Source organism: Oncorhynchus mykiss, chromosome 7, assembly GCF_013265735.2.
Source record: "Oncorhynchus mykiss isolate Arlee chromosome 7, USDA_OmykA_1.1, whole genome shotgun sequence".
NCBI lineage: Eukaryota > Metazoa > Chordata > Actinopteri > Salmoniformes > Salmonidae > Oncorhynchus > Oncorhynchus mykiss.
Window position 1 is genome coordinate 63,436,858 of NC_048571.1, and position 22,629 is coordinate 63,459,486.

The 22,629-nt window shown below is 42.9% G+C and overlaps 1 protein-coding gene across 2 annotated transcripts in view; it reads left to right on the plus strand.

Moving 5' to 3' along the window:
• The window catches only part of LOC110528197 (retinoic acid receptor gamma-A), a 74,433-nt gene extending 64,910 nt beyond the window's left edge, over nt 1-9,523 (plus strand). For both annotated transcript variants that reach the window (XM_036983744.1, XM_036983745.1), the window contains 7 exons: nt 1,846-1,994; nt 5,649-5,790; nt 6,114-6,277; nt 6,370-6,546; nt 7,509-7,713; nt 8,640-8,798; nt 9,080-9,523. In XM_036983744.1, coding sequence (XP_036839639.1) covers nt 1,846-1,994; nt 5,649-5,790; nt 6,114-6,277; nt 6,370-6,546; nt 7,509-7,713; nt 8,640-8,798; nt 9,080-9,393 — 1,310 coding nt within the window. In that variant the 3' untranslated portion in view covers nt 9,394-9,523. The remainder of the gene's footprint in view (nt 1-1,845; nt 1,995-5,648; nt 5,791-6,113; nt 6,278-6,369; nt 6,547-7,508; nt 7,714-8,639; nt 8,799-9,079) is intronic.
• The last annotated feature ends 13,106 nt before the right edge of the window (nt 9,524-22,629 follow it).

Sequence of the window (22,629 nt, forward strand, 5' to 3'; positions counted from 1 at the left end):
CTTCCTCCCTGTAGGCCGTCTCGTCATTGTTGGTAATCAAGCCTACCACTGTAGTGTTGTCTACAAACTTGATGATTGACTTGGAGGCGTGCATGGCCACGCAGTCATATGTGAACAGGGAATACAGGAGAGGGTTGAAAACGCACCCTTGTGGGGCCCCAGTGTTGAGGATCAGCGGGGTGGAGATGTTGTTTGCCACCCTCACCACCTGGGGGCGGCCCGTCAGAATGTCCAGGACCCAGTTGCACAGGGCGGGGTCGATACCCAGGGTCTCGAGTTTAATGACGAGTTTGGAGGATACTATGGTGTTAAATGCTGAGCTGTAATTGATGAACAGCATTTTTACATAGGTATTCCTCTTGTCCAAATGGGATAGGGCAGTGTGATTGCGATTGCGTCGTCTGTGGACCTATTGGGGCGGTAAGTAAATTGGAGTGGGTCTAGGGTGTCAGGTAGGGTGGAGGTGATATGATCCTTGAATAGTCTCTCAAAGCACTTCATGATGACGGAAGTGAGTGCTATGGGGCGATAGTCATTTAGCTCAGTTACCTTAGCTTTCTTGGGTACAGGAACAATGGTGGCCCGCTTGAAGCATGTGGGAACAGCAGACTGGGATAGGGATTCATGGTCTGCGCATGTTCTGAGGCTAGGGATGCCGTCTGGGCCTGCAGCCTTGCGAGGGTTAACACATTTAAATGTTTTACTCACGTTGGCATGTTTTGGTGGTCGGCCGTGTCAGTGGCACTGTATTGTCCTCAAAGAGAGCAAATAAGTTGTTTAGTTTGTCTGGGAGCAAGACGTCGGTGTCCGCGACGGGGCTGGTTTTCTGTTTGTACTCTGTGATTGACTGTAGACCCTGCCACATATGTCTTGTGTCTGAGCCGTTCAATTGCGACTCTACTTTGTCTCTATACTGACGCGTAGCTTGTTTGATTGCCTTGTGGATGGAGTAGCTACACTGTTTGTATTCAGTCATGTTTCTGTCCTGGGTGGTGGTCCAAACAGAGGATCCGCTTTGGGAAAGTCGTATTCCTAGTCGTAATGTTGGTTGACGTTGCTCTTATATCCAATGGTTCTTCCCGGCTCTATGTAATAAGACTTAAGATTTCTTGGGGTAACAGTGTAAGAATGAATGCATAAAAAAAACAAAATACTGCATAGTTTCCTAAGAACGCGGTGCCATCACGAGATTACCTTCAGTCTTTTTGTTCAAATGTGGCTATAGGTATATAAGCATGTCGGGTTGAGCTGGCATTCAAATAAAAAAAAACACCCACACACACCATTTAGCTGTCAGTCAGTCAGAGGTATGCTCCACCCCCACTACCCAGTAGTGGAGACACCAATCAAATCTCATCTGCCGATAATGATTTTTATCAGTGTAGCCATCTGTCCATCAGCTAATTGTGTCTCTTTCCCTCTCCCCCCATCAGGAAGAAAGAAATATGTTCATGTTCTTCCTCTGACATGCAGTGTACCTATTAGCTTCAGTACTGAAATGTGCAGTAAGATAATGTCTATGACTTCTTTGCCCCCATTTATTTATTCTCTCTCTCTCTCTCTCTCTCTCTCTCTCTCTCTCTCTCTCTCTCTCTCTCTCTCTCTCTCTCTCTCTCTCTCTCTCTCTCTCTCTCTCTCTCTCTCTCTCTCTCTCTCTCTCTCTCTCTCTCTCTCTCTCTCTCTCTCTCTCTCTCTCTCTCTCTCTCTCTCTCTCTCTCTCTCTCTCTCTCTCTCTCTCTCTCTCTCTCTCTCTCTCTCTCTCTCTCTCTCTCTCTCTCTCTCTCTCTCTCTCTCTCTCTCTCTCTCTCTCTCTCTCTCTCTCTCTCTCTCTCTCTCTCTGAGCAGCAGTGGAGACCCAGAGCACCAGCTCTGAGGAGATGGTGCCCAGTTCACCCTCTCCACCCCCTCCTCCCCGCATTTACAAGCCCTGTTTCGTGTGCCAGGACAAGTCCTCTGGCTACCACTACGGGGTCAGCTCCTGTGAGGGTTGCAAGGTGAGACACATCAAAACAGAGAGACACAATATACCCAGTCATAAATGCCTTCACATAGTATTCATACCCCGCCATATTTTGTTGTGTTACAGTCTGAATTCATTTTTTTCTCTCTCTGACCCATCTACACAACTACCCTATGGTTAAAACTATTTTTTTGACATTTTTGCAAATGTATTGAAAATGAAATATAGAAATGTCTCATTTAGAGTAAGTATTCACATCCCTTTCCTATGACACTCCAAATTGAGCTCAGGTGCATCCAATTTCCTTTGGTCACCCTTGAAATGTCGCTACAACTTGATTGGAGTCCACCTGTGGCCAATTCAAACGTTTGGACATGATTTAGAAAGAAACACACCTGGCTATATAAGGTCCCACAGTTGACAGTGCATGTCAGGAACGCAGATGAACAGGAGTGGCATTGGCGAGATGAGGAAGCGCTAGCTGAGGTTGCAGGGGCATGGGTTCAAGAAGATGGGGGAAAAGGGCAAAAGGAAAAACCTGGGACAGATTATGAATAAATATGGAGTGGGGGATTGTACAAACCTTCTGGAAGACTTGCTGAAAGAGAAGATGGCAGACAAGGGAAACAGAAGAAAAGTGAAATATGTCCTGAGTGAATATGAATTGCACAGAACTTCTGGAAGAGCTAGAAAAGGAAATTGAACGTGACAAGAGTGAGGGTGAATCAATTGCAGTGGCAGGTGTAGTGATGACAGCCAAGAATGAGTTGAGTTGAGGAAGATTGGTGACGTGTAAAATGAGGGATACATGCGATAGTAGCTCGGAGATGGAACCTGACGGGACTGTGGACAAAGTACCCACGGTGAGGACTGCCGAGTTCGGGCCTCGTTCCAAGGATGTGAAGAATGTTTCTGGCTCAGTGGGAGTGACATTGGTGGAGAGAGTGAATCCTTGCAGTTTGGCTGAAGAGTGGAAGACAGTGATAAAGGAAAATTGAATAAAAAGGGTGAAAGTTGTTAATGAGTATAGGTTCACTAACAATTGATTTTTGGGAGATCCGTTTGAAGTATCAAGGTGGAATCGGTCAGAGGGACCAGAAGTGTTTTTGTTTTGATTTCTTGTGTGTCACAAGAGCAGAAGGAAAAGGCATTAAGGATCAACAAACTACCGAGTTATGAAGTGGAGAGTTTAGATTTTTGTAGCAGAGCACCGTTAAAAGGTGTCGACTCTGGCATCACGTTGGATGTGGAGGCCTCGTGCTTTACGAGTGGCATACAGGAGTAGTTGGAGCACGCCGGCTGAACGGTGTAGTGTGTAGTGAATGGGGAAAAGAAGAAAGCCTGTCGGTATTATTGATGTTTGACGAAGAGTATCTCCCTTCACGTGAAGTTGGGATTTGTGCAGTGAGAGCTTCTGTGTCCAAGCCGTTGTTTTGTATCAAGTGTGTGCCAAAGGAATGTTGTTGAAGAATCTGAGGCTCTACGATGTTGTAATTGTGATGCAACCATGTTCCCAATTCCCCGGAGAGCCCGGTTAGGGTAAAGGAGTATGAAGTGGTAAGGGTTAGGTCTATACAGCAGGTCTCCTACACGAAGGCACATGAAATAGTTGAATGAGCGAGGGGAGCTGAAGATATGGTGGTGGATGCTCCGCAGACTGTGGAGATTCAGAGTGTTGTTCAACAGTTGAGGGAAACTGATATGCTGATTGTGAAGAAGGTAGGGTTCATGGTGTTTATCAGAGATGTGGTTTATTGTACTGCACAAACAAACAAACAACAGAAGAAACTGAACATAATAGTATCTGTGGCTGAAAGGTTTTTGGGGTTTCCAGGACTTCACTGCCAAAACATTGCATAGAATACTGTCTGAAGATGCTCTTCCTTCTCAGACCCCAGAGCCTGTAGGGATGGGCGTTGGCAGTTGAATCTGGAGTACATTGAGTTTTGTATTGTTTATTTGGTTAATTATTTGGGCTGATATACAGCCAAAACTGTAGGTGGCGGCATGCAGCTACAGTATTTGTTTGCGGGCGGCAATAATATCAAAGAAGAAGACCCCGCACAGTAGGTGGTAGCAATACACAAATAGTTGTAGTCTGCCATAAAACTTTAAGGAAGAAGATGTGCATGTCAGAGTAGAAACTATACCATGAAGTCCAAGGAACTGTCTGTAGATCGCAGCGATAATTATGATGAGGCATATATCTGGGGAAGGGTATACAACTATTTCTAAAGTGTTGAAAGTTTGAAAGAGAACAGTGGTCTCCATCATTGGAAAATGTTAAAAATATGGAACTACCCAACTCTAGGTTGGCCGTTTGACCAAACTGAATAACCGGGTAAGAAGAGCCTTGGTCAGGGAGGTGACCAAGAACCCAATGAGCACTCTGACAGAACTACAGAGTTCCTTGGCTGAGATGGGAGAACCTGCCAGAAGGACATTTCTCTAAAGCACTTCACCAATCTAGGCTTATGGGAGAGTGGCCAGACGGAAGCCATTCCTGAGAAAAAAGCACACGACAGCACGCCTGGCGTAAGCAAATAGGCAAGTGAAAGACTAAAGCAAAAGATTCTGTGGTCTGAGACCAAAATGAAACTCTTTGGCCTGAATGCAAAATGTTATGTCTGGAGAAAACCAGGCTCATCACCCGTCTAACACCATCTCTACCATCAAGCATGGTGGCGGCAGCACCATGCTACGGGGATGCTTTTCAGCATCAATGATTGGGTGACTGGTAAGGATGGAGGGAACAATGAATGAAGTCTATTACAGGCAAATTCTTGATGAGAACCTGCTTCAGAGTGCAAACAACCTTAGACTGGGGCGAAGATTTACATTCCAACAGGACAATAGACCCCAAGTGTTCAGCCAAAGCAATTCTGCAATGGCTTCAGGACAAGAATTGGAAAGTCCTTGAGTGGCCCAGCCAAAGCCCAGAGTTGAATCCCATTTAAAATTGGTGGATTGACTTGAAGATGTCAGGTTACTGTCGTTCTCCATCTATCTTAACAGAGCTTGAGGAAACCCAACACGAGTCAAAGCTGATACAGACATACCCAACACGAGTCAAAGCTGTAATCACTGCTAAAGGGGCTTCTACAAAGTATTGACTCAGTGGTGTAAATAGTTTGAAATATTTCTGTATTTAATTTTCAATAAATTTGATGCAATTTCTATTGTGTATTGTGTGTAGAGATAGGTGCGGGGGGAAAAAACAATGAAATGCACTTTGAATTCCGGGTGTAACACAACAAAATGTGGAATAAGTCAAGGGCTATGACTACTTTCTGAAGGCTCGGTACACAGACAGGATGTGTAACACAAGCAAATACATGACATATACAGAAAATGCATACACAAACAAACAAGCCAGAAAGTCAGACTGGGGCAAACAGACCGTCTACCATCATTTCTTCCATGCAATGTATCCCTATTCTGAGACATTACACGATGTAAAGACACCTGTGCTGTCCTCTGGTCTAATCTTTATCTACAGTAAGGGCATGGGCTGAAATAACCTCCTGTGGCCATGTAGTGAGACATATTCCATCTATGCTCCAGAGATATGGTCTTGTGACCATTAAGGATGTTTTAATGCCTTATTTCTCTCTCTTTTACTCTCTCTTGGTCTGTTGGTATTTCTCTGTCTCTCTTCCTCGGTCTCTCTCTCTCTTCACTCTCTCAGGGATTCTTCCGGCGCAGTATTCAGAAGAACATGGTGTATACCTGCCACCGAGACAAGAACTGTCAGATCAACAAGGTGACCCGTAATCGCTGTCAGTACTGCCGGCTGCAAAAGTGCTTTGAGGTTGGCATGTCCAAAGAAGGTGAGTAACAGTGCATCAGAGGGATGCCATTACAACCCGTTTTGTCCAGTTTGCCTGCTGGGTAAGTTGTGCTCAAATGTAAAGGTGTGAGGAGATCAGAGACTGCTTGAAAACAGAGAGGTTGTGAGAGTGATTGGGTGGCAAAGAATTTGTAAAGGGATCTCACTACAGTTTATGTCTGTAAGTGTGTGTATTGGGATAGCTAGGGTTTACAGTGAAATCACAATATGGCCCCTATAAATGGATATTATAAGCACCACCAATCCACCACTTTCCCTTACTCTCTCACTTATCGTCACTCCTTCCTCTTCTCTGTCATGCAGCGGTGCGTAATGACAGGAACAAGAAGAAGAAGGATGTGAAGGAGGAGGTGGTGTTGCTGGAGAGCTATGAGCTCAGTGGAGAACTGGAAGAGCTAGTCAACAAAGTCAGCAAGGCCCACAAAGATACCTTTCCCTCACTTGTCCAGCTGGGCAAATACACTACAGTGAGTGTCACACACACACACACACACACACACACACACACACACACACACACACACACACACACACCTTAGCCCTCTCTCTCGTATTCCAGAACTCCAGTGCAGACCACCGTGTACAGTTGGATCTGGGGCTGTGGGATAAGTTCAGTGAACTCTCCACCAAGTGCATCATCAAGATAGTGGAGTTTGCCAAGCGCCTGCCAGGCTTCACCACCCTCACCATCGCTGACCAGATCACTCTCCTCAAATCAGCCTGTCTGGATATACTGGTACCTGAACACTTCTCTCCCTCCACCTCCACTATGTCTGTACTCCTCTCTCCCTCACTGCTCTCTCCCTCCACCTCCACTCTGTCTGTACTCCTCTCTCCCTCACTGCTCTCTCCCTCCACCTCCACTCTGTCTGTACTCCTCTCTCCCTCACTGCTCTCTCCCTCTACCTCCACTCTGTCTGTACTCCTCTCTCCCTCACTGCTCTCTCCCTCCACCTCCACTCTGTCTGTACTCCTCTCTCCCTCACTGCTCTCTCCCTCCACCTCCACTCTGTCTGTACTCCTCTCTCCCTCACTGCTCTCTCCCTCCACCTCCACTCTGTCTGTACTCCTCTCTCCCTCACTGCTCTCTCCCTCCACCTCCACTCTGTATGTACTCCTCTCTCCCTCACTGCTCTCTCCCTCCACCTCCACTCTGTCTATACTCCTCTCTCCCTCACTGCTCTCTCCCTCCACCTCCACTCTGTCTGTACTCCTCTCTCCCTCACTGCTGTCTCCCTCCACCTCCACTCTGTCTGTACTCCTCTCTCCCTCACTGCTATCTCCCTCCACCTTCACTCTGTCTGTACTCCTCTCTCCCTCACTGCTCTCTCCCTCCACCTCCACTCTGTCTGTACTCCTCTCTCCCTCACTGCTCTCTCCCTCCACCTTCACTCTGTCTGTACTCCTCTCTCCCTCACTGCTCTCTCCCTCCACCTCCACTCTGTCTGTACTCCTCTCTCCCTCACTGCTCTCTCCCTACATTTTCACTCTTCTCTCCCACACTACAACCTATCTACTTCTCTCTTTCCCTCACAATGCTCTATCCATACTCCTCTTTCCCTTAACACACAATCAACATGTCACTATCCTCAATCCTTTGCCACTCCCTACAATTTACACACCCCCTCTTCCTCACCCTCCCTTTTCATCATCTTTGTTGTCATTTATTCCCCTAACCTCTCCATCCTCTCCTCTCAGATGCTGAGGATCTGCACTCGCTACACTCCGGAGCAGGACACAATGACCTTCTCCGACGGGCTGACCCTGAACCGGACCCAGATGCACAACGCAGGCTTTGGCCCTCTCACAGAGCTGGTGTTTGCCTTTGCTGGCCAGCTGCTGCCTCTGGAGATGGACGACACAGAAACCGGCCTCCTCAGCGCCATCTGCTTGATCTGTGGAGGTACTACTGTTTGTGTGTGCACGCACATGTCTCAATAATAATATGTGACCATTTTGGTGGCATATGCTCCTAAACATTTTGCTGTGAGACCTTGAATTTTTATTTGAGAGAACCAATGCGGCTAGATAATTGTTGTAATGATTTCGTTCTACCGTTGTTTCCGAGTGCCCTAGAGAAAAAAGCAAACACATATTCATTAGCATCATGGTTGTACCATTACTACAGCGAAAACGTCTTGTTTCTTCGAATTTTACATTAATTTGCTTACACTTTGTTCAGCCCTGTTACCTAGCTGGCTAGCTAATAACCTGGTAACTAGTAGGCCATATCTGAACAGTTGGGGACACAGAAAGAAAGTTACAGGGATGGCTTCTTCAGGAGATCAATGAGGATAGCAATGAATGAGTGACTAATCTCTTTCATCTACAATTTTCGATGTAATCTCAGTAGTACAGTTACTCTTTTACACAATTTAGAAACCTAACATTCGACAAACGACTTTGTAATTTCAATGACAGGTAATTGTATCATCATTTTAGTATTTTATAATACACATTTATTTACAGGGTTACACATTAGTTTCTAGGGAACAGTATCAGAAGCAGCTAGAATACAGTACATATAGGCCCAGTATAGGCTATATCTCAATTGGGGCTCGTACATTTTATGTTGTGCTCCTAACTTTTATAAGTTGGGAGCACTAGTGCTACCAATTAATATTCTGAATTTAGAGCCCTGGCTCAATATCCTAGGTACAATACACTCCTAGGTACAATACAATACACTACAATACAGACTCTTGCCTCTTCTATTTGTGTTCCTTTTTTTTCTTCTCCCTGACCCTATGTCATTGGCTGCTGACTCTTTTTATACCCATCATTGGCTCTCCCCCTTCCTGACCCAGTGTGATTGGCTCTCTCCCTCAGACCGTATGGACCTGGAGGAGCCCCAGAAGGTGGACAAGCTACAGGAACCCCTCCTGGAGGCCCTGAAAATCTACGCCCGCCGCAGACGCCCCAACAAGCCCCACATGTTCCCCCGCATGCTGATGAAGGTCACCGACCTCAGGGGCATCAGCACCAAGGGTCAGTACAGATAAGGATGTAGTACACAGTACAGATATATAGCACATCTTAGATCTTTATTCATAACACAGGCTATACTAACACAATACTGACACATAGATCAATATGCATATATAGTAGAGCCTCAGACTCCTGCATTCAATCAGTATTGATAGAGACATAGCACCCCAAATAATTAACAATGAATAACTGATTGTAAGTCACTCTGGATGGCTAAATGGCTAAAGTGTCAATGTGAATGTAAACTTATGTTTATGCGTGGGTCTCTTTGTGTACTGTAGGTGCTGAGAGAGCCATCACTCTGAAGATGGAGATCCCAGGCCCCATGCCTCCTCTGATCAGGGAGATGCTGGAGAACCCCGAGGCCTTTGAGGACAGCAGCGACTCTGGGGACAGCGCCTCCGCCCCCCCTGCCATCCAAGCCATCAAGAAAGAGAGGGAGGAGAAGAGCCTCGAGGAGGAAGATGAGGATGAGGAGGACGAGTGGGGGGACGAGGAGAGGGAGAGGGGGGCGGACAGCGATGGGGAGCCCTGGGGGGAGGCTGCAGCGGCAGAAGCGGTGTCCCAGAAAGGGGCAACTGGGAGATCCCAGTGAGAGTGACATAGTGATGCACTCTGACCCATTCTCGTCACCTCCTATTCCACCACCCTCAGACAGACCAACACTCCCTGTCCTATTCTTACAAGCCCACCAAGTCATCTACCCACATGAGCAGCCCATCCTATAACAAAGGTCTACTCCAAGACCAAGCTGTTACACCTGTTTACTCCAAGACCTCTGCTGTTACACCTGTTAAACTACCCCCCACACCCCTATACACATACACAGACGCGCGCGAGCGCGCACACACACACACACACACACACACACACACACATGCTGTATACCCATAAGAATTTCCCCTTTGCTCTAGATAGACAGTAATGTAAAGGCTCTATGTAGTGAACCTACTCTGTCACTCCAGGGTGAAACTGGCCCAGGAACTGTCTACAGGAAAAGTTTCAGGAACTGTCTACAGGAACAGTTTCTTGGGGCGGCAGGTAGCCTAGTGGTTAGAGCGTTTGGCCAGTAACCAAAAGGTTGCTAGATCGAATCCCTGAGCTGACAAGGTAAAAATATGTCGTTCTACCCCTGAACAAGGCAGTTAACCCACTGGTCCTAGGCCGCCATTGTAAATAAGAATTTGTTCTTAACTGACTTGCCAAGTTAAATAAATAAAATAAAAACAGGTGGAACATGTAGTCTGGAAGAGAAGAGAGAGAAAAACAAGCACTAAATCTCAGAGTTGGGACAAGTGCCACGAGAGATCACTGTGCCAATCATAAGACTGACCATATGCTACTTTACAATGCTGTCTCCACACAAAGAGAAACACAAGAGATCCTAATCTGAATGGCAGCAGCTTGGATTGGTGGACCATATGAAATGCACTCCCCCACTTTCCTTAAGGGCTACTCGGAGTGCAAGAGCATTGACGAAACGACAACTGCAACAACCAAACTCTTATTGTGAAAACCATTCGCCACAAATGCCTTTTGAGAATAGTTTTTTGACATTAATGTTTTTCTATTGTATGATTTTCCCCCAAATAACATTCATATTTGAACATATATTCAAGTGTGTTACTATGTATTTTACTCTGTTATTGTTGTCTCGTTTATGCTTCAGTCATGCTCATGTTTGACGAGCAATATCAAACTAGCGATAGATTCTCAGTTTGTAAGTTGAAAACTCAACTTACAAACGGGCAACTCTCTTCTGATCTTTACATCGTCTGTGCTTGTGACTTCACTCATTGGGACAGAGCTTATTGTAGATCTCTGCTCGATGAGAAACAAAAACAAGGATTTGACCAATGGACTATGGCACGTTGCAAGCTATAGTTGTGAGCTACACATATACTAAACACACAAACACACTCCTTTAACGTCTATAAAGGTGTGCAGGGTCAATTTTCTACAATTTAATGCCAATGCTTTGACTCAGGGTGATTCTAGAGATGGACAAAAACTCACCAGCGTGAATGTTCAAGACAATCACAACAAGGAACTGTGGGGTAGCACCGACGGTTCGCCACTCTCCCCGTTTTCTTCATCAACAAGCCATTCTACAGGGATCTGAATGTGAAACAGAACTAATGTAGTTTCCCTTTGTTCTCAGTGGAATGCCATGCAGTCTACCAGGGGGATCAGATATCTGGGTGGGCAGAATCCAGTACATACAGTTGAGGTCGGAAGTTTACATACACGTTAGCCAAATACATTTAAACTCAGTTTTTCACAATTCCTGACATTTAGTCCTAGTAAAAATGTCCTAGTCCTAGTTGATTTATATCAACTTTTATTTATTTCATCACATTCCAAGTACATACACTCAATTAGTATTAAATTGTTTCAGGTAGCCTTCCATAAGCTTCCCACAATAAGTTGGGTGAATTTGGCCCATTCCTCCTGACAGAGCTGGTGTAACTGAGTTAGGTTTGTGGGACTCCTTGCTCGCATATGCTTTTTCAGTTCTGCCCATAAATGTTCTATAGTATTGACGTCAGGGCTTTGTGATGGCCACTCCAATACCTTGACTTTGTTGTCCTTAAGCCATTTTGCCAAAACTTTGGAAGAATGCTTGGGGTCATTGTCCATTTGGAAGACCCATTTGCGACCAAGCTTTAACTTACTGACTGATGTCTTGCGATGTTGCTTCAATATATCCACATAATTTTCCTTCCTCGTGATGCCATCTATTTTGTGAAGTGCACCCGTCCCTCCTGCAGCAAAGCACCCCCACAACATGATTCTGCCACCTCTGTGGTTGGGATGGTGTTCTTTGGCTTGCAAGACTCCCCCTTTTTCCTCCAAACATGACGATGGTCATTATGGCCAAACAGTTCTATTTTTGTTTCATCAGACCAGAGGACATTTCTCCAAAAAGTATCATCTTTGTCCCCATGTGCAGTTGCAAACCGTAGTCTCGCTTTTTTATTGCGGTTTTGGAGCAGTGGCTTCTTCCTTGCTGAGCGGCCTTTCAGGTTATGTCGATATAGGACTCGTTTTACTGTGGATATAGATACTTTTGTGCCTGTTTCCTCCAGCATCTTCACACGGTCCTTTGCTGTTGTTCTGGGATTCATTTGCACTTTTCGCACCAAAGTACGTTCATCTCTAGGAGAGAGAACGCGTCTCCTTCCTGAGCAGTATAACGGCTTCGTGGTCCCATGGTGTTTATACTTGTGTACTATTGTTTGTACAGATGAATGTGGTACCTTCAGGCGTTTGGAAATTGTTCCCAAGGATAAACCAGACTTATAGAGATCTAAAAAAAAATTCTGAGGTATATTTCTTTTGATTTTCCGATGATGTCAAGCAAATCATTTTTCATGCTGTTTAAAGGCACAGTCAACTTAGTGTATGTAAACTTCTGACCCACTGGAATTGTGACACAGTGAATTATAAGTGAATGTATCTGTCTGTAAACAATTGTTGGAAAAATGACTTGTGTCATGCACAAAATAGATGTCCTAACCGACTTGCCAGAACTATAGTTTGTTAACAAGACATTTGTGGAGTGGTTGAAAAACAAGTTTTAATGACTCCAACCTAACTTCTGACTTCATCTGTAGCTGACATCTGTGATTCTGAAACTAGCCGTCTGCTCCCAGCCATAGCCGCGGGAAGTAGGTATGCTGAGGGTGCTGCAGCACCCCCTGAAAAATCATCACCACTCCTCCACCTCCAAACATCTTCCCACAGCTATGCTCCCAGCCCCAAGTCATGGCTTAGGTAGTGTGTTGATAACAGTACAGCACATTGAAAGTAAGCCATAATTACTAGTGTTATGAGTCAGAATACATGGACTAGATCACTAACACAGGACCAGTTCAGTCTTAGGTCCATTCATTCAATTCAAAAACTCATGTATAGGCCATAGTTACACATATCATTGATGTCAATGAAGTCTCACCCTCATACAGTGATGATCTCGTAGATGAATAAGCAATATTGGAATTATATGCAAAGCCATGAATCAGGAAAATGAATGTGTCTGCGGTATGTAGATGTCTTTGTGTGTCAGTGTGTGTGTGCACCCACATGTGTCTCTCTGTGTGTGTTTCTTGCTACTTGTGTAACATAATTTAGTGTTTTATGCTTGTTCTACCATAGAATAGATGAGATACTATTTTGGAAACTGTCTACATACATGAACTGGTTTCTAGGACTTTTAGTCCCTAGTTCTGTCCAATAACATTCACAGAACCGTATGGTTGATTTCATTACTCCAGTCATTTTTCTTAATTATGTTTTTTTACTTTTATGCTTTACAGATTCATTTGATATTTAGATAAGTTAGTCCTTTTAGAATGACTGCATTTAATTATCAAAAAGTCCACAAGTGAGATATTCCTCCCAGTTCCTCTATAAACATATCTTCTTGCCCCAATGATGACTGTGCACAATCTGACTTTAATAAAGGAGCAGGGTATTTGAGTTGAGTTGAGTTGAGTTTATTTTTATTTTTACAGGGACAGTGCACATTAATCAACGTTTCAGTAAAAGTGCTGGTTTTAGCCAGCCGGCTAATTTTCAACCGCAGTCCCTGGGCAGGTTATTAAAAACAATTACAATATAGACAATAGCAACATAGAACAAGCAAGACATAGCAACATAGGACAAGCAAGACATAGCATACAGACAGAGCAACATAAAACAAAAAGCAGCAAGACAAAATTCATAAAAGTAACAAAGTGTTTCCACACCTCACAAGCTACAGACAACAGACAACATGGAAAGCGGCAACACACAGCTAGGGACCATGTTCACAAATCTGATTTACCTTTAGCCATGTCTTCAAGCATTTTGTGAAAGTGTGATATGTGGTGCAGTTATGTGTGTCTGATGGCAGTGTATTCCAGACATGGGAAGCTCTCACAGAGAATGCAGATTTACTAAAGGTGCTTTTCCTTAGGGGAAATATACAGTCACCTCTCATGGCAGACCTTGTGGATCTGCTGCCATATGTCTGGGTTTTCTGTTTAACAAAAATATTGAGTGGAGGGGGAGCCAGGCCATTAAGGATCTTGAATACAAGACATGCGTCGGTGTATTGCACAAGATTTTCCCAACTCAAGAGCTCATGCTTTCTAAGGATGTGACAATGATGATGGCTATTGGGCTTCCTATCAAGCACTTTGCGAACCTGTTTGTAGACAGACTGAATAGGTTTTAATGTTGTACAGCAAGCTTGGGTCCAACTAGTCAAGCAGTATGTTAAGTGGGGGAGTATCATAGATTTGAAGTACAGTTTTGCTACCTCTGTAGTCAAACAATTTTGTATAAATTGGAAATTAGCTAGGTTGAATTTGGTTATTTGAATTACCTTTTTCACATGCTTTTTAAAAGAGAGGTTGGAATCAAGTATGATGCCAAGGTACTTCAAATCAGATACCACCTGGAGCTTCTCCCCTGACACATAGACATCTGGCTCAGTAGCATCTGTTGCCCTCTTTGTGAAGAACATGCAAACAGTTTTTTTCACATTGAGATGCAAACACGAGTCACTGAGCCACTTTGTAACCTGGACCATTACAGTAGTGAGTTATTGTGCAGCTTGTTGTTTGCTCTTTGCATGCACATATATCACTGTATCATCTGCATACATTTGAACTTCAGACCCAGTACAGACAGAAGGCAGATCATTAATGTACATTCATTAATGTATTTATGCTCATAATGTCTCAAACTCCACATCTACAGTGTATTCAGTTTCCACACTGTCGGCACCGTGCCGTTGTCTCTTAGCTAGTGCCAACAGGCACAGCAGTGTGTGGACTTGTAAAAGTCTGTGGTTGTAAAGCATTAACATGGACCTCAGGCTGAGTAAGACTTCCAGGGTAAGGAATGGATTTGGAGTTAATCCCCAGTGTACATTGAGACCATTAGTTATTCTGAAAGAGTGATTTACACCTTCATGTCAGCAGCCACTGCACAGACCTACTCAGTACTCAGCCAGGACTTCTTGGAGTAGGGGGAGAATTTGCCTATATAGTCACACCTTGATGCATAAACCTCAACCCTCACTGCAGCACAGTTCACATAGCCACTCTAGTGAGAAATCTGATAGCTTTAAAACAAAATACATATTTAGTGTGTGTAGGCTATTTATGTAGGTGTGTGTGTGCGTGTGTGGCCTCAGAATGCTACAGAGGACCCTGTCACTAGCACTCCATCCAATTGGCAACAGATTTCCATGTGAATATTCTAAAATCCGCATAAAAACTATATGCACATTTTCCAACCAGAGATGTGTTTCCATCAAATTGACTTGCAAATAACAGTCTGTGCACACATAAAAATAACTTGCGCAGATACATTTCCATGTACCGAATCAGAAATACAAGGTAAATGGGTTTCCATCGCATTTTCAACTCTACTGATGGCTTTGTAACAACACATCACGTGCGTTCTATCAAATCACTTGTCACGTTGGTCACATATACGTGTTTAGCAGATGTTATTGCAGGAGTAGCGAAATGCCAACAGCTCGCAGATAAAGTGCGGGTATAGGCTACCTACATAATAAAAGCGATATTATTTGTATTTGTCAAATCATCATGACGATCATCATGTCACCAGAATAAGACCCTCAATATTTATTGGAAAGGAGCATCAAACTCATCAGCGTGCACTTTCACCACCCTGTGAAGTTCAACATAATTTATTTACTGCATGCTTTACCGAGTCGTAGTGGGATGAACACACAATATCATCGCATGACTCAAAGTTTACTTCGATATGAAAGTTAATATATCAATAGTTGGTCATGAAGGCGTTTCCACCGCGCTTCCACCTTGTCTAGCATATTTTGTTTTGTCAACATTTGGAAAGTTTACCGACAAATGTGTTGTTTCTATCAGGCCTGTTTGACCATTTTTATCCGACATGTACTGATTTAAGTATTTGTTCATTCTTGTTATATAGTCAATGTTTTGTTTGAAGCTAAACGGATGTAGCAAAGAACCATGGTGTTTGTGCATTTAGCAAGCACGATCAATATATATGAAGAATATAGGGCATATATATTTTGGACAAAATGTTTTCAAGACAGCTGAAATACAGTAGTGATTGTTTGCTGGCAATGATAACCGAAAATAGATTGACAAAGAAAAACAATTACACCAGTGTTATCATTCAGGAATAATTTCATTTAGGCCAATTATTTGAAATGTGTGTGCTATTGTATTTTTGTTCCTTTTTACAGCTTGTAGTATTATCGATAAGCTCTATCTTTTTAATGCTTGAGGATTGTTGGGTATTTTATGAGTAAAATAATTGCTTTTGAGAATGTACTATACTTGTCTTCATTTTCTTATTTTTCTTATTTGTTGGTGTTCATAACTATAATATAACTTTCATTTTTCAATTTAATTTGTAAAAACATTATGACTTTTTTGTACTCTAAATTCAGGGATTTCAAAATCTGTCTGTGATTTGTATTTCTGTTTGTGTAAAAACATGAAATCCCCAGTTTGTGTTTGTATGCTCTTGTGAGATAAAATATACTGGTAGTTTGTTTTTCTGTTGTTCCATATCGGCTGTCCCTTATCAAAGTTTCTCAAAACAACGCTTTGTTTCGCCTATCTTTGTTGTCCCTTAAAAAACATTGTTTTGTCATTAAGGCAGTTGTCATTTCTTGTAAGTTTGGATGCTGTTGTTAATATTTTGATTTTATAAAGAAACTTATCTTTTATATGTGTGTGTTCATTTGTATTACATGTGTACTGTATCATCATGTCATTAGCATCAATACAGATGCATACCTGGTCAAAACATGGTAGTGATGGGGCGATGGTAGTTCTACCATAGTAAATTGAATCCACTCCTACTCTATTGGGAATGAATGGGGCAACATTAGCATGTTCCTTCTGGCTACATCGCCACCCATTTCACACTGTCAAGCTGTACTGCGCTGGCCTGGTTACATATCCACCACAGTTGCTGGAACCTTGCTGGAAAGGAAAATGTTGAAAGAAAATATCTGAGCCAGCACCGTACTGTACAGGCCAGAGAGATACTGTAGTATGAAAAGGTTATTAGGATATGATCAAACTAAGTAATTGAGTTGAATTGGCCATGCAATTGTGGACATACTGACATTAGCCATTTTTTTGTATTTATCAGTGGCTAAATAAGCTGAATTTATTGGTGGCTATTTAAACAGATCTGAACCATGGATTGCGGTTTCGCCTGGCCAATGGACTACTTTAAAGGTAAAATAGAAAATACATGTAAGTGAAAAGTACCAAATGTGTCCTATAATGGAAATATACTGTAGACAGCAGACACCAGAGTTGGATGTGCCACATTTATTTGTTATTACATGGGCTTGAACCCAGTGCCCTAAAGGGTTCTTCAACTGTCCCCATAAGAGAACCCTTTTTGTTTCCAGGTAGAACCCTGTTTCGCTTGATTTGATGATTTCTCCTTTGAGATAGTTTCAGCAGAGAGGAAGAGGAGAAGCGAGAGGGCTCAAACTGGCCAGAATCTGACCAGTATAAGCCCAATGCATTTCTATGGCCATAATATGCAGACCTAAGCTTGTCGCCTGCTCTCCCATCGTCATTATATACAGATCTCAGCCTCTTGCGAATTGGAAAGCAATGTTGGTGGGTGCACTGTTCCATTAGCGGTGAGTGGGTAAAATCACTAGCGAAGCGAAGCCAGAAAAAGGAAGCCATAATTGTTGTTTGCTCTATAACCTGTTAGTTAATATGCCTTGCCACCATGAATATATATATATAGGCCTGGGCTGAGACAATAAGAAGACACTGTGGCAGAATAAATTCAACCACACATTTGTTTCATCACAAAATCGGAGAGCAACCTCTGTCCGGGGAAGTCCACAAAAATATGTTGCATGTAACAAACAGTTACATGACCTACAGCATGGGCTAATGTTAACTAGCTGGCTCATCATTGCCCAAGAAAGGAAGTTCAGCTAGCAAGCTCCGAGTGGCGCAGCGGTCTAAGACACTGCATCCCAGTGCTAGAGGTGTCACTACAGACCCTGGTTCGATCCTGGGCTGTATCACAACCAGCTGTTAACAGGAGTTCCGTAGTTCCGCACAATTGGCCCAGCGTCGTCTGGGTTAGGGGGGAACAAATTCTTATTTACAATGACTTGCCTAGTTAAATAAATACAAATTTGTCTTAATCAGACTACAAAAACACTATTGATTTAGAACCACAGAGCATTACCGCAAGTCACAAAGAAAACAGGAGCTACCTCCACTATTCTAGAACCATTTCAACTACAACATTTAAACATAATCAAATCACCTATGCTTAGTCTAATACACTGACAACAAAAAGATACCAAAAACAATTTAGTCCAATCAAAGTAAGGTAAATATGATGTGGCTGTCCATGGTTCTGATTTCTGTGTGTGTCACGTCTGCTCCCGCTCCCGCTCCCCCACCCTCCCTGGAGCTCGAAGGCTCCAGGCTCCCCAGCATTACGCACTCCTGCCACCATCAGTACGCACACCTGATTTTCCTCGTCACGCCCATCAGTGTATTATTGGACTCACATGGACTCAATTACCTGTTTATTACTTCCCCAATATTGGTCAGTTCCCCATCTCTGTTCCCCGCTGCTGCATTGAATGTCGTCTGTCTTTGTTACCCGTGTGCTGATGCTGTTCCTGTCTTGTTCCATGTCTGTTCCTAATTAAATGTTGACTCCCAGTACCTGCTTCTCTTCTCCAGTGTCATTCCTTACAGTGTGTGTGTGTGTGTGTGTGTGTGTGTGTGTGTGTGTGTGTGTGTGTGTGTGTGTGTGTGTGTGTGTGTGTGTGTGTGTGTGTGTGTGTGTGTGTGTGTGTGTGTGTGTGTGTGTGTGTGTGTGTGTGTGTGTGTGTGTGTGATGAGTGCGTGTGTGTGTGGTGAGTGCAAGTAGAAAAAAACATATTTGTAGAGGAACACCAATGCAATCCTCCTCTCTTTCATGTTGCCGAAACGGTCATCACTATTCAATATTTGTTTTCTTTCCTGGACCAGTTGATGATGGTCAACAATAATACTAGACAACTAGCCTACTGTCACGGATCTAAACAGTAATGCTGCTAATTCTGTTCACCAGAACCGGAGGTGGACATCACTGGCCTTCTAGGCTTCACTGAACTCGATTCATTATCATCAACCCCGGACAGTCTTGTCTTACATACACACACACACCTGGTTCCCAATTTGTCTTGATTATGATGTTATATATGTGCCCTCTGTTCCCATGTCCGTTGGAGTGTTTTGTGCATTGTGTATTACGGGTCTCATCCCGTGTCATTCTACAATGCTCTTATGTTTGGGTACATCCCAGTGTTTTGTATGCTGTTTTTTGGGGGTGTATTAAAAACCCTGTTATGAATTCCTGCGCCTGTCTCCAAATTCTTCATAGCAGCGTGACACCTACATCTAGACACCAATGCGCATCCAATCCATCCAACAAGTATATGTCAATGACAGTATGCCTATAATTGACTCTTTCGGTTCGATTTTGCAATGGCATAGGCCTACATTATTTTAGATTTGTGTGCCCATTGGAACTGTTTTCACACCAAAACATTGAAATGTTCAATGTTCTAATTCAATTGTTAAATGCATAATAATGACAAATAACCCTGTCATAAATGTAATTAACGTAAGGAAAGGTAGTGTTTTATGTCACACGATCTGTCAAGATAAAACATGAACTAATTCATTATGGACATTATGAACTAGGTTGTAAAACATGTTTTGATTCAACTTGTGTATTATATTGAATATAGGACACCTATTCTGCATGTGTGCATGTGTTTAAAATAGCTTTGGATGAGAGGGTAGGCGACCAGCAGTTGTGTAGGCCTTAAGGCCTAGTGGATGCTAAACACATTTTTGCTATGCACTGAAAGTATAGGGAGTGTTAGTTTTTTCACTGCAATCAGCAAACACTTTACCCATCTATTTTTGTTAATACTACATCACTGGCTAATGGTAGTCCTATTTAAAGTTGATGGTAATACACCTTGTAGCCTACCTTAGTAAGTTGACTGTGTGTGTTAGGGTGACCCTCCCGTTTTTCCCAGGACAGTTTCAGCCTTATTCAAATCAAATCAAATCCAACTTTATATATATGAACCCTTTGTAATTACCTGGACTTCTGCATAAAATGGTCATAACATTTGGTCTGATCTTCATCTAAGTCACAACAATAGACAAACACATATATTAATGTAGGCCTAATCAATGGCAATCCCTGGATGTCTTAACCTCTCTTGGGTAGGGGGCAGTATTTTGAAGTTTGGATGACAAACGTGCCCATAGTAAACTGCCTGTTACTCAGGCCCAGAAGCTAGGATATGCATGTGCATGGTAGTATTGGATGGAAAACACTCTGAAGTTTCTAAAACTGTTAAAATAATGTCTGTGAGCATAACAGAATTGGTATGGCAGGCGAAAACCTGAGGAAATTCCATCCATGAAGTGGGATTTTTTTGATGCGATTTGTTTTCCATTGAATGCCTATTGACTATTTTATGGGTTAGTGCCCAGATTGCAGCTCCTATGGCTTCCACTAGATGTCAACAGTCTTTAGACATGCTTTCAGGCTTGTATTTTGAAAAACGATGAGTAAAAATACCTTTTGGTCAGTGGACAGGGGAAGTATGCAGAGCTGGATTGGGCGCCTGACTGTGAGCGCGCCGTTCGTTGTTTTTCCTTCCTTTTGAAAAGGCTATAGTCCGGTTGAAATATTATTGATTATTTAGACAATAGACAACCTGAAGATTAATTATAAACACAGATTGACATGTTTCGATGAACTTTACACATACTATTAGGATGTATTCGTCTGCATGTTTTGACCGCCCTAGAGCCAGTGGATTACTGAACAAAACGTGCCAACAAAACTGAGTTTTGGGACATAAAGAGGGACTTTATCAAACAAAACAAACAATTATTGTGTAACAGGGAGTCTTGTTAGTGCAACCACATGAAGATCAAAGGTAAGTAATTAATTGTATCGCTATTTCTGACTTTTGTGACTCCTCTACTTGGCTGGAAAATGTTTGCATGCTTCTGTAAGCGGGGCACTGTCCTCAGATAATCGCATGGTATCTTTTCGACGTAAAACCTTTTTGAAATCTGACACAGCGGCTGGATTAACAAGAAGTTAAGCCGATGTTTAAATAGCACTTGTATATTTTATGAATGTTTATAATGAGTATTTCTGTATTTTGAATTTGGCGCTCTACAATTTCACTGGATGTTTGCCATGTGGGACACTACCATCCCACCTGCCCATAAGAAGTTTTCAACAGCTTGGAAAATTCCAGAAAATTATGTCATGGCTTTAGAAGTTTCTGATAGGCCAATTGAAATAATTTGAGACAATTGGAGGTGTACCTGTGGATGTATTTCAAGGCCTACCTTCAAACTCAAACTCAGTGCCTCTTTGCTTGACATCATGGGAAAATCAAAAGAAATCAGCCAAAACCTTAGAAAGAAAATTGTAGACCCCCACAAGTCTGGTTCATCCTTGGGAGCAATTTCCAAACGCCTGAAGTTACCACGTTCATCTGTACAAACAATAGTACGCAAGTATAAACACCATGGGACCACGAAGCCGTCATACTGCTCAGGAAGGAGACGTGTTCTTTCTCCTAGAGATTAATGTACTTTGGTGTGAAAAGTGCAAATGAATCCCAGAACAACAGCAAAGGACCGTGTGAAGATGCTGGAGCAAACAGCTACAAAAGTATCTATATCCACAATAAAACGAGTACTATATCGACATGAGAGGCCGCTCAGCAAGGAAGAAGCCACTGCTCCAAAACCGCCATAAAAATGCAAGACTATGGTTTGCAAATGCACATGGGGACAAAGATCATACTCTTTGGAGAAATGTCCTCTGGTCTGATGAAACAAAAATAGACATGTTTGTCCATAATGAACATCATCATGTTTGGAGGAAATAGGGGGAGGCTTGCATGCCGAAGAACACCATCCCAACCGTGAAGCACGAAGATGGCAGCATCATGTTGTGGGGGTGCTTTGCTGCAGGAGGGACTGGAGCACTTCACAAAATAGATGGCATCACGAGGCAGGAAAAATATGTGGATATATTGAAGCAACATCTCAAGACATCAGTTAAAGCTTGGTCGCAAATGGGTCTTCCAAATGGACAATGACCCCAAGCATACTTCCAAAGTTGTGGCAAAATGGCTTAAGGACAACAAAGTCAAGGTATTGGAGTGGCCATCACAAAGCCCTGACCTCAATCCTATAGAAAATGTATGGGCAGAACTGAACAAGCGTGTGTGAGCAAGGAGGCCCACAAACCTGACTCAGTTACACCAGCTCTGATAGGAGGAATGGGCCAAAATTCACGCAACTTATTGTGGGAAGCTTGTGGAAGGCTACCTGAAACGTTTGCCCCAAGTTAAACAATTTAATTAATTGAGTGTATGTCAACTTCTGACCCACTGGGAATGTGATGAAAGAAATAAAAGCTGAAAAAATCATTCACTCTACTATTATTCTGACATTTCACATTCTTAAAATAAAGGGGTGATTCTAACTGACCTAAGATAGGGAATTTTTAGTATGATTAAATGTCAGGAATAGTGAAAAACTGAGTTTAAATGTATTTGGCTAAGATCTATGTAAACTTCCAACTTCAACTGTAAGTCAAACACTTGTCATTGTTCTTTATTGTTGTAATGTAACGTTAACTTAAGAGGTAGAAGATACCCTCACAAAAAAAGTTACTGAAGTAACTGCAGTAGACTGTGGTATTTTGAACTCAG